A 12726-nucleotide genomic window follows, 5' to 3' on the forward strand; every position below is an offset into this window, starting at 1 on the left:
TGGAGTGGTTGAGGTGAATAGCAGAGATGCATTTAAGGGGAAGCTAGATAAGTACATGAGGGAGAAAGGAATAGAAGGATATGGTGATAGAGTGAGATGAAGTAAGGCGGGACGAGGCTCGTGTGGAACATAACACCGCCATAGACCTGTTGGGTCGAATGGCCTGTTTCTGTGCTGTAAATTCGATAGATAGGTAGATCTGGAAAATTACTTCAAACTAAATCGCAGGAGTAGAACAAGGGGACCCAGGTTCAAACTAGTAAAGGCCGAACATAAGACTTAAGTCAGAAAGGTCTTCATATAAAGAATGATCAACACATGATAAATAATCCAGCAATAGTTTTCAAAGCAGATTGAATATTGAATAACTCTTCATCTATACCTGAGCTGTATTTTCTTTTCTTTTTAGGGTTCATTTCCTCTGGTTAAAGTTCACAATTTTGCCAAGTGAAAGCAATTTAAATGTAAAGGCCTGCCCTTTATTTGGCAGGTAAAGTAAAATATATCTCCAGTCCTGCTACAGATCCCACACTCACCAAGTTTGTCAGCACAAAGAGTGGGGTGTACTGACTGAGCACAGCAGCCAGTTTGCCTGCTTCAGCAGCTGACAAGAGTCGGTCAGTGCAATCTTCAATCAGAATCTGAGAAACAGAAGACGAGACTGCATTAGTTCAATCACTAAATACATTATGAAATGCTTTTTTCACATTTCATATTACTCAATAAACATAAAAAGATGGGGAACTCATTGGAGTATCAGCAGGGTCACTGATTGCGCCTCTGTTGCCACTCAGACCCCCTGTGCACAATGCTGCGCCCTATATGAATCAAAAGGAATTTCATTCTCTCAGTGTCTAACTAGTACGTGGCAAAGCACAGAACCATGCAGGGGAATGCCTGTCTTTCCAGAAACTCCCAATACCGTACATTTGAGGCATACATTTATGTTAACTTCAGGGGGAAGGAAGAACAGTGGAGGGATGGCTCCTGGGACACAAAGGCTGCAGCCATGGCTCATGACACCCGGGTGCCAACTATGGACAGAAGCAGAGCTCTGGTGCAAGAAGGCTCATGTAATAACGAGAATGATTACCAAACACACTACTTGGATCTTAATGTGACGATTCAGATGTCTGGATGATTGGGGGAACAGTACAAACTTTCAGGTTTCATGAATAATTTGTCATCTGCTGCATGTCCATTACTTCGCATTGTAAGGCCTCACCATGCAGGTCAATTTTTAAAATAAAAATAAATCATTCTTGGGCTATGGGCTTTGCTAGCAAGGCCGGCGTTTATTACCCATCCCTAGTTGCTCTTGAGAAGGTGGTGGTGGGCTGCCGCCTTAAACTTGCAGTCCGTGTGGTGAAGGTACTCCTAGAGTACTGTTAAGTAGGGAGTTCCAGGATTTTGACCTAGTGACGATGAAGGAACAAAGAACAAAGAAAGTAAAAGAACAGAATGGTTGAAGTCACGACAGAGCAAGAGGGTAAAAATGTCAAGAAGGAATTAGTTGCAGCGATTAAGTCTGGTACACCAAGAACAAATTTAAGATGCTTTTCAATGAGTGCCACAGCTGCTCTATTTCTTAAAGCTGCAATCCTTATCTGCAAAGTAAATGTGCCCGAACTACTGAAATCAAAAAAACCGTCTACACTTTCCTGGGCAGTTTCTCAGATACCATTTATTCCCATCTTTTCCTGGCTTCTGCTTTATTTTAACCAATGATGCATAAAAACGAAGCAATCAAGTGCATTGCATTCACACAGAAGGCCCTGCATCCAATTGGCCATGTCTGGTGCTTTGGTCATTGTCTGATCCTGCCTGCTTTTTGCCTGATGGGCGAGTGTGGTGTCAGCCTGGGAGACTGATACCTCATCTCTGACTACGCCAGGCATACCACTACAGCTGTACACTCCCTCAACATGCCCGCTTATTTTTAGACAGGTCTACGGTCTGAATCCCTGCTTAATGGTTATCTTTATCTGATCTACTAGCACATATGCCATGTGCTCCATGCCCGACTGCAGTTCAAACAACTGTTCATCTATAATTACACAGATACAGGTAGTAGTCTTTCCCCGGACCTTGGAATGTACTTTTCATGGATGCGAGTTACTGGGGGGGCTAAGAAAACAATCTTTGTTTGTAAGCAAACCGTGTGAGGTCTGTCTCACTAGGCACTGCAGCAGAGCATCAACCATGCTGGACCGGTGACCAGCAGATGCCTGGGCTTTAACAGCCACCACCACTTGCTTCTTCTAACCATTGCACTATGATTAACTTTGTGCTACCTCTTTAACCTTGCTCTTTGCAAACCTCAGGGGGTTTGTACCTATGCTGGTGTTTGGCAAAGGTGGTGATAGTGGCACAGGCTGCTTGCTTGAGAACATTGGCTGTGGCAGCAATTTGTTCTTCTATTCCTAAGAAAGAATTCAATGGGTTGAGTTGCTTTGGACTACCTCCTGTATGGGTCTGTTTGCAATAATTAAAGGTCATCTTGTCTTGCAAGCAGAAGAATATTACAAAGGTTCATAGGTATAAAAAGTACATAGAAAATGACAATTTCACATAGCTGCACAGCTTCAGAGGCTTACTGCATGCTACAAACTGAGGATGTATATTCCTTGTGTAAAGCCCCTTTAAGAATTACAGAGAATTATATAGAGTCTACAGCACAGAAACATGCCATTCGGCCCAACTGCTCCATGCCGATGTTTATGCTCCACACGAGCCTCCTCCCTCCCCTCTTCATCTAACCCAATCAACATGTCCTTCTATTCCTTTCTCCCCCGTGTGCTTATCTAGCTTCCCCTTAAATGTATCTATGCTATTCACCTCAACTACTCCTTGTAGTAGTGAGTTCTACATTCTTATCGCTCTTTGGGTAAAGAAGTTTCTCCTGAATTCCGGATTGGATTTATTGGTGACTATCTTATATTTATGGCCTCGAGTTTTGGTCTCCCACACAAATGGAAACATCTTCCCTACATCTACCCTATCAAATTCTTTCATAATTTTAAAGATCTCAATTAGGTCACCCCTAAGCCTTCTTTTTTTCTAGAGAAAAGAGCCCCAGCCTGTTCAGCCTTTCCTGATAAGTATATCCTCACAGTTCTGGTATTATCCTTGTGAATCTTTTTTGCACCTTCTCCGGTGCCTCGATATCCTTTTTATGGAGACCACAAATTTGCACAGTCTCTAAGTGTGATATAACTAAGGTTCTATATAAGTTTAACATAACTTCTCTGTTTTTCAATTCTATCCCTCTAGAAATGAACCCCAATGCTTGGTTTACTTTTTTATGGCCTTATTAACCTGCATCGCTACTTTTAGTGATTTGTCTATCTGTACCCCTAGATGCCTTTGTGCTTCTGCCCCATTTAGACTCTTATTATCCAAGCAGTATGTGGCCTCTTTATTCTTCCTACCAAAATGTAACACCTCATACTTATCTATATTGCAATTCATTTGCCACTTACACACCTATTCTGCAAGTTTATTAACATCTTGTATTTTGTTGCAGTCTTCCTCAGTATTAACTATACCTCCAATTTAGTGTCGTCTGCAAATTTTGCAATTGTACTTCCGATTCCCAAGTCCAAATTGTTTATGTAAATTGTGAACAACACTGGTCCCAGCACCGATCCTTGTGGAACATCACTTCCCACCTTTTGCCAGTCTGAGTAGCTACCCTTAACCCCTATCCTCTGTTTTGCACACAGATTGCCATATGCACTCCCTAACTGTAACTGTAGGATAATTCCCAAGTTCTCCAATCAAACAAAACATTCCTTATCTGGTTCTGTAATGGCAAGACTGCATCTAGGTAACCTTGTCTTACTGCTTAGCACCGTCCATCATTAGAGGATTAAACTGTCAGTAGGGAGGATTATCTTTCGTGTGTACCTGGTCATGTGCTCGTCGAGCAGATCAATACTGTTGTCTTACGTGAGCTGTTTTTTTTAGGTCTGACATCTTGGACACTGCAGCGGTAACTTACAGGTGGAGCGAAAAACTGAAATCAATGGAGAGGAAGATCGGGCGGTTTCTATAACCGGCACCCAACCTGCAATGTCATTATTACACTACAGCGGTAAGTTGACAATTACTCTCCGCATTTACCACCTCCCCCAATGCCTGTTGCATTAACCATTTCAGTGGGAAGGGGGTGTAACTGTCAGTCCCACACAGTGTGATCATCCTCTCCTGACTTTCCAGTAAGGTTTCTAGCACCTGGTCACTAAACCTGACTTTCCTCACTCAACACTCCATTCTTCACCAGTATTGCTCAGTTAACAGCTGCCTTGGCCTCCGCAGCAGCATTTCAGCTGTTTAAATGGCTCATAATTGCAGGTCTCAACTGATAGTCAGTGTTATTGATTCTGCCCCTTCGATGTGTGGCTACTAAAGCACAGTTCCAGAAAACTGTAAAATGGGGGATTAACCAGCATGCTTAGCAACTCTCAGAAATATGAAGTGACTCTTAATGCAGCAATTTCTAGATTTACGTGTGCAGGGGCCATTGGTTTCCTCCCATAATTCAGAAACACTTGGACTTAATCTGGTAGAAACATCAACAGTCAAAGACACCTTACCAGGTCCATCTGAGGGTCATCCTTAAATCGACGGTAATCCTCATCACTCATTGAAACCAGCACGTCAGCCAAAATGCCCAGCGAAGTTGAAATTCCCTATAATTACAAATACTTTAACACACATTGGTTCTAACTCCAATTAATAGTACAGATGTCATCTTTGTTCACTTACTTTTTTTTAGTGCATCCATATCTTGACTTCTACCATTTTGTGCCCCCCCCCCCCCAATATCTGTATCAGTCACAGAACAACTTCAATTTGCATGGGATCCTGGCAACATATTGGTTGTTTTAATTATAAGTGAAGGATGGAGGATAGATCTCTCGCACCCAACAGTGCAGGGAGAACCTGCCCTTAATTCACCCATGACCTGTAACCTTTAACACTACGAGGACCCATGTTCGTAAACATTTGTCAAGGGAAAAAAAATGACATCATTGTATTTCACTTAAAGTATGTTCTCTATCATTTCTATTCACAACAAGGATTTACAAATTAATCAGCAGCTTTTCTGTTGTAACTAGTTATTCAAAATTATTCAGAAAATTTGAGCATCATGATGATAAATTGATATGAAGTAGTTATAGTTAAGGAGTGGCTCTTGTTGGCGACTTCTTGGGGGAGACACCATCCTGAAAGAGGCCTGCCACAGGATGGTCGGAGCGCCCCACTGTTTCAGGCGGTAGGCCCTTTTAATATGCAAATTGGTGTCCTATGGTGTATGTAGGACCCTGATTGCGATTTTGAGAGACAACTGCCCATGGCGCACACTCCACCTGGTTGGCCGAATAGGATCAAAAATTATAATTTTAAAATTATTTTTGTGGGGCCAGAAGAAGCAGGAGTGCTCCTCTGGGCTCCACATGATTATTGTAGACTACTGTCTCCCCGGGCTGCCCCCACTGCAATCGCTGACGTCCCATTGGACCTACGTTGCTACTGACTGAGTTGGCCTCCAGGCTGCTCAATATTGCACCGCAGCCAGGCCTCCATTTGACAACTGCGCTCCACCAGTTACACGATAATGAGGTTCGGCCCTCAAAATGGAGCGGGCCTCCCACCAGCACTATTGGGCGGCAAACTGGCCAGTCGGTCATCCAGCGTGCTCCACCGGTGGGCTGCCTGATAATTAAAATCTACACTCATATCTTAATGTGTTCCTTTTAGACAATAATGATGACATTTTCTATATGATGGGAGATTAGTCCAAAAAACTGTGGCATGAGGTGAAGCTGTGTCCTTCGTTTGGTATTATGGGAGGTAGAACTGCAGTATTAGGAACTCTACAATCAATAGCCTGCAAATTATTTATTTTGTTTTTGTTTCTGATCAGTTTTCCTTGTCTTCCAGGGCCAAAGTCAGACCTGCTCCCTGACTCAGAAATGTATGGGATAACTTTCTGTCCAATTCTCTCAAGCCCCTGGAGCAAGATGGCTGCAACTGCCCAACACGGCTGAAATCAGGTTGGGACCTGCATCCAGCCACTCCTGGAAATGGTAATTCATTGGTACTCTGATGCATTGCTCTGCCAAACTACTCTAAAAATGTTTAATAATATTCTCAAGTGTGTAATTCTCAAAAGTACAGATTTAAGAAATAAGCAAAAGGAAGATTTTTTTTCATTCATTCATGCGATGTGGGCGTCGCTGGCAATTATTGCACATCCCTAATTGCCCTTGAGAAGGTGGTGGTGAGCCGTTTTCTTAAACGTTGCAGTCCGTGTGGTGAAGGTTCTCCCATAGTGCTGTTAGGTAGGGAGTTCCCGGATTTTGACCCAGCGACAATGAAGGAACAGTGATATATTTCCAAGTCAGGCGAGTTGCTGCAGTGCATCTTATAGATGGTACACAATGTAGCCACAGTGCACCGATGGTGGAGGGAATGAATGTTTAAGGTGGTGGATGGGGTGCCAATCAAGCGGGCTGATTTTTCCTCGATGGTGTTGAGCTTCTTGAGTGTTGTTGGAGCTGCACTCATCCAGGCAAGTGGAGAGTATTCCATCACACTCCTGACTTGTGCCTTGTAGATGGTGGAAAGGCTTTGGGGAGTCAGGAGGTGAGTCACTCGCTGCAGAATGCCCAGTCTCTGACCTGCTCTTGTAGCCATAGTGGCTGGTCCAGTTAAGTTTCTGATCAATGGTGACCCCCAGGATGTTGATGGCGGGAGATTCGGCGATGGTAATGTCAAGGGGAGGTGGTTAGACTCTCTCTTGTTGGAGATGGTCATTGCCTGGCATTTGTGTGGTGCGAATGTTACTTGCCACTTATGAGCCCACGCCTGAATGTTGTCCAGGTCTTGCTGCATGCGGGCACGGACTGCTTCATTATCTGAGGGGTTGCGAATGGAGCTGTACACTGTGCAATCATCAGCAAACATTCCCACTTCTGACCTTATGATGGAGGGATGGTCATTGATGAAGCAGCTGAAGATGGTTGGGCCTAGTACACTGCCCTGAGGAACTCCTGAGGCTGAGATGATTGGCCTCCAACAACATCTGCGACAGATAGATTGGTGAGGATAAGGTCAAGTAGGTTTTTCCCTCGTGTTGGTTCTCTCACCACCTGCCACAGGCCCAGTCTGGCAGCTATGTCCTTCAGGACTCGGCCAGCTTGGTCATTAGTGGTGCTACCCAGTCACCCTTGGTGGTGGACACTGAAGTCCCCCTCTCAGAGTGCATTCTGTGCCCTTGCTTCCTCCAAATGGTGCTCAACATGGACGAGTACTGATTCATCAGCTGAGGGAGGGCAGTAGGTGGTAATCAGCAGGAGTTTTCCTTGCCCATGTTTGACCTGATGCCATGAGATCTCATATGGTCCGGAATCAATGTTGAGGACTCCCAGGGCCACTCCCTCCTGACTGTATACCACTTGCCACCACCTCTGGTGGGTCTGACCTGCCGGTGGGACTTACCCAGGGATGGTGATGGAGGTATGGACATTGGCTGAAAGGTATGATTCTATGAGTATGACTAGTCTGTGGGACAGCTCTCCCAATTTTGGCACAAGTCCCAAATGTTAGTGAGGAGGACTTTGCAGGGTCGACCGGGCTTGGTTTGCCTTTGTCATGTCCGGTGCCTAGTGGTTTGATGGGTTTTATTCTTATTATGACTTTTTATCGCAGGATTGTACAACTGAGTGGTTTGCTAGGCCATTTCAGAGGGCAGTTAGGAATCAACCACATTGCTGTGGATCTGGAGTCACATATAGGCCAGACCAGGTAAGGACAGCAGGTTTCCTTCCCTGAAGGGCATTAGTGAACCAGATGGGTTTTTACGACAATCTGGTTTTATTACTGATACTAGCTTTTTATTCCAGATTTTATTTTAATTAACTGAATTTAAATTCCCCAGCTGCTGTGGCGGGATATGAACTACATGTCTCCAGATTATTAGTCCGGATCTCTGGATTAGTAGTCCAGTAACATAACCATTATGCTACCGTACCCTAATGCTTCTGTTACGCCATTATTCTATATGTGGTCTGGAAGAGCGGATTACAGTTGTATGTTCCTTTCCACCTCCAGCCTGACCTTGTTTCCCAGGTGTTCAGTGACAGGTGTAATGAGATAGTTTCACTGAATACATCTCAAGTCGAACTATAGAAGTAAACTACATTGAGTATACTTTCACTGTAAAATTAAACACAATGAAAAAATTCATTTTTCAAAACAGAAAAAAATGCAGCTCCAATTTTTAAATAAAAATTGAAGTGTTATTAATAAAACACACCAAATCCTCTAAAGGAATAAGTAATGTTCTTTTATAACATATTTTGTTTTACTTACAACTCTAAGGCTGGCAGCTCTGAATTTCTGTTCTGTTGAAAAAAGCCATTTATGCCATTTCTCCGGGAGTTCCGCTGATCCCCTGCCAAAGTTACGGTGGGAGATGGGGATAACCCCTGCAGAAATTCAGCGCTAATATATTCAGTGCCAACATACTATTGATAACTGTGACGTGCAGCGCTGAGACATGGAAACCAGGAGAGTCTCACGTGCTGTACCTGGTCTGTACTGAGATAAGTGGTCAGAGCAATAATTGTAGGTGGGGTGGGGGGGTGCGTGGGGAGGGAAGGAGTACTCGGACTGCTCTCAGTATATTTAGCTTAGGTCGAAGGAAGAAAATTGTCATTTCTGATCCAGTGCTTCGTGTTGGAAGTGTAAATATGTCCTACTAGGCAAGGACATGATGGAGCTTGGCTGTTATGTGCCCTATGATATTGTTATCCAATGACTGTTGCTGGAAATTGTGGATGTTGCTTACAGACAGGATTAGGCTCAGCAGCAAAGATGCCTTTAATGGTTGACTAGCCCCCAGACACTTGCACTGACTGACACATAAAGAATGACCACTTGTGTGAGGTACCAAAGGACTGATGTCATCCATGGAGCCAAAGAAAAGCGTGAGTCAGCTCCTTCCGGGAAGGATAGCAGAAAGTTTGAAAAGAACCGTGTTAACACTCAGTGTCCGGGCCTGCGTGTGAAGAATGGCCATTTAGGTGAGGGGGCTGGTGGTGCCTGTGAAACCAAATCCCAGTACAGGTCACTGCTTTCAAGAGAGGAGGGTTAAGAGGAGAATATCTGAGGGAAAATGAGAAGAGGAAAAAAAAATCAAAACAAACCTTTTTGTCTGGGTGAGGGAGCTCATGAAATCCCACAATAGAAGCCCAGATCAGCTCTGCAGCCTCATACCACAGTCCTAAAATTCATCAGAAAAAAAAACCCAGTAACATTAGAAGTTTCCAGGTCCTTTCCCTGAATATAGAATTCTGTTTGTAGTTCAGCAGCTCGCTGGACATATTGTACGGATCGCAAACCCCAAAGTCACACATTTTGGCCACAAAGGATCACATTTGTGTACGTTTTCCATTTCTGGTTCTAGGAACATTAATAACTCTAATTTTGGGTTTACTGATATGATCGCTCTTCCATGTGAAATTCCACATGCTTTCTGTTGGGTCCAATCTTTTACCACCTTGATGTTAGTACTACTAATACAGGTTTTAGACTGTTACGGAGACCTGCTGTGGTAATTTGTTTGTGGTTTAAATGCCCTGTTGACTCTATGACATGATGTAAATATAGTGTGATGTTTCAAATAGTGCAGACCTTCGCAAATGCAACAAACGTGACAAATGTGTAAACTCATATTTGTAAGGAAAGCACTATCACGTTCAGTCGAGAATGGTGGCGGCCTACTAGGCAATTAACAGGAGAAGGATGGTCCATGAACATCTCCACCTTTAATTACGGCAGAGCCCAGCATGAGTGGAAGAGACAAGACTGAAGTATTTTCAAACATCTTCAGCCAAAAGTGCAAAATGGACAATCCCACTCATCCTTCTCACGAGGTCCCCACCATGATAGGTGCCAGTGTCCAGCCAATTCAGTTCACTCCAAGTGACGTTAAAAAGCAGCTGAGTGCACTGGACTCTGGCAGCTGAGTGACGCCTATGGACCTTGACAATATCCCAGCTGTGGTGTTGAAGACCTGTGTATTAGCACCAGCCACCCCACTAGCCACGCTGTTCCAGTACAGCTATGACATTAGCATCTACCGACAGTGTGAAAGATTGCCCAGGTCTTATCCAAAAAAGAGGATAAATCTAATCTGGTCAGTTCCTGCCCTCAAAGCCTCCTCCCAACTATCAGTAAAGTGATGGAAGGGATAGTCAACAGTGCCATCAAGCAACACCTACTCACCAATATTCTGTTCACTACTGTTCAGTATAGGTTCCACCAGAATCACTTGGCTCCCAACATTGCCACAGCCTTGAACCAGACATTGACAGAAGAGCTGAGTGCCAGAGGAGAGGTGAGAGTAGCTGTCCTCAACATCAAGGCAGCATTTGACTGAGTATGGCCCTAAGGAGCCCTAGCAAGACAGGTCAATCGGGGTCAAAGGGAAAACCATTCAGTGGCTGGAGCAATATCTCATACCAAGAAGGTGGACATGGTTAACGGCCAATTATCATAGCTCCATAACATGAAGTACAGAACCGAGTAAATATGACACTTCTCGACTGGAAATGAAAAGTTCCAAATAAAATCATATCAAACTGAGACTATTATGTTTGTAAACAAATGAACAGATCACAACATTATTCAGTATCATTATTTAGCATAAGGCCTTAAATCCATCTTTGATCTTACCAAGTTTTTGTAGTATCTGTCCTCTTATCTGAATACTGACAGCCTGTACCAGTGTTCGGTCACTCTTTTTCTCATAGACCCAAGTACCTGCATGTCAAAATGAGTTATGAAAAAGTCAACAGCAAACACAAAAGCAAAATGCATGTATCAAAACTGTCGTGTAGTTGGTTTACTCTGCACTAGGAGCTCTGCACTTTCCAAACCAATTACAGCACATTTAAGAAAGAAATTAAATATAGGGTTGATTTTCCTGGGCGGATGCTGTTCAGGGGGGATGGATGCAGTGAGCACATTGCACCAGAAACGTGTTGTGCCCTAGGAGGCACTGGAGCGCGTGGATTTTAATGTATTCGTGACTGAAGTTGGTGCTGGAATGCCAGTTGTTCAAGTTGAATTCCTTGATAATGTTTTTCTTCTAATGCTCCTTTGGCAGGATAAGATGGCAGTAGTATGATGATTAAGGTACGTGTCGCCAAGGTTTAATGAGGGGAACACGGAAGTGCTGCTGCAGGCTATGGACAGGCAGAGGGAGGTGCTGTACCCAGCATTGGGTAAAATAGTATCAAAACAACTGGATGCAATGCGAGGCAGCAAGCAGCAGAGGAACATCTCCAGCTGTACTATCCAATGCACATGGATATACGTGTCAGAAGGCGTTCACTGACCTCGTCAGAAAGGGCAAGGTGGGGCATGTATGGCTATGCTCTGCATGGAGGAAAAGGTGATTATTATTTGCACCTCAGTACATTCTGTCCCCCTTTGTTTTGCACAGGTCCTAAAAGCCTCCTGTCTGCACTCTTCTAAATCTTCTTTCACCATCACTTATTCTCACAGCACAAGCATGTCCACTGCTCCCAAACATGAATGCCTTCTCTCTCTATTCAGCTCCCCTTCTGACATGGCCTTTTTAAATGTCACTTCTCAGTATGTTTTAATCCTTGTCCCCATTTCTTACAGAAGAAAGCAAACCACAGTAGAAGGCAGCGTTTTGCAACAGGGGGAAGGGCAGCTTCTATAAGGCACCTTCCCCTCTTCGTGGAGTGGGCCATCTGCATACAAGGAAACCGAATCACGGCTGTGGGACATGGAGAAGGAGGAAGGCAATTCCCAGTAAGCGGATTGTATCCCAAGGCTCCTTCCAGAAAACTGCAATATAACATCCTCTCAGGAGGACTCTCATAAAAATCTTTCTAGCAGCAGGGGAACCAAGTGAAATGCTTGCGTACGCCACATTAATACTACAATTCTAAGTTCCTTTTTGTGTCTTTGCAGGGCTTTCTCAAGCTTTCAGAGCTGGCCCCTTCTGGGCCTCACCTAACTATAGTTCCAAGATAAGCAGCAGCACACACAGCACTCAGACACTGCACTTCCCCTACCCACTCACCAACTCAGATAGACAGCACGACGGAAGCACAACTGGTGAGCGACAGAGGAGATAGGAGCAGGAGCAGGTGGAGGAAGAGGACCAGAGAGCTTCTCATTAGTGAGTGAGGTTTCCTTCCTCCTCAACTGATGAGGTCAGGCATTCAGGTCTCCGTGGCCCAGCTTTTAACAGAAGGTTGCTTTATGCGGTTGTTGGGGGTCATTGGTGGATCTGCCTAGTAATTTCTAATAAATGATGGGTAGTATGGAGGAGTCCAGCAGTTGCGCGAGTGGATGTTAAGGATTGACTTGCAGACTGAAGACAGGGCGGGGGAGTGGGGCTAGCTGGAATGCTCTTGCAGAGAGCCGGCACGGACTCGACGTGCCGAATGGCCTCCTTCCGTGCTGTAACCATTCTATGATTCTATCCTTGGATAGAATGTCAATTCCAGAGCATCTACAGTGCAGTCCCCCAGCAGAGAAGCTAAAACGACGGCTTAACCAGCTGCCATCCAGTCCTTAGATTGCACTACTGCTACATCACTGGGCATGGTTACTGATGAGCTTGCCCAAATGAGGCATGAAATGGAGATGGCCTTCTGTGATGTCCTTGAA

At 44.4% G+C, this 12726-nt stretch overlaps 1 protein-coding gene across 2 annotated transcripts in view; it reads right to left on the reverse strand.

Moving 5' to 3' along the window:
* The window catches only part of alpk1 (alpha-kinase 1), a 118748-nt gene that overhangs the window by 22219 nt on the left and 83803 nt on the right, over positions 1–12726 (reverse strand). For both annotated transcript variants that reach the window (XM_067990971.1, XM_067990975.1), the window contains exons 6-9: positions 10750–10836; positions 9219–9295; positions 4599–4694; positions 537–641 (exon numbers count right to left, since the gene is read on the reverse strand). In XM_067990971.1, coding sequence (XP_067847072.1) covers positions 537–641; positions 4599–4694; positions 9219–9295; positions 10750–10836 — 365 coding nt within the window. The remainder of the gene's footprint in view (positions 1–536; positions 642–4598; positions 4695–9218; positions 9296–10749; positions 10837–12726) is intronic.

This window comes from Heptranchias perlo, chromosome 1, assembly GCF_035084215.1.
Source record: "Heptranchias perlo isolate sHepPer1 chromosome 1, sHepPer1.hap1, whole genome shotgun sequence".
Classification (NCBI taxonomy): domain Eukaryota; kingdom Metazoa; phylum Chordata; class Chondrichthyes; order Hexanchiformes; family Hexanchidae; genus Heptranchias; species Heptranchias perlo.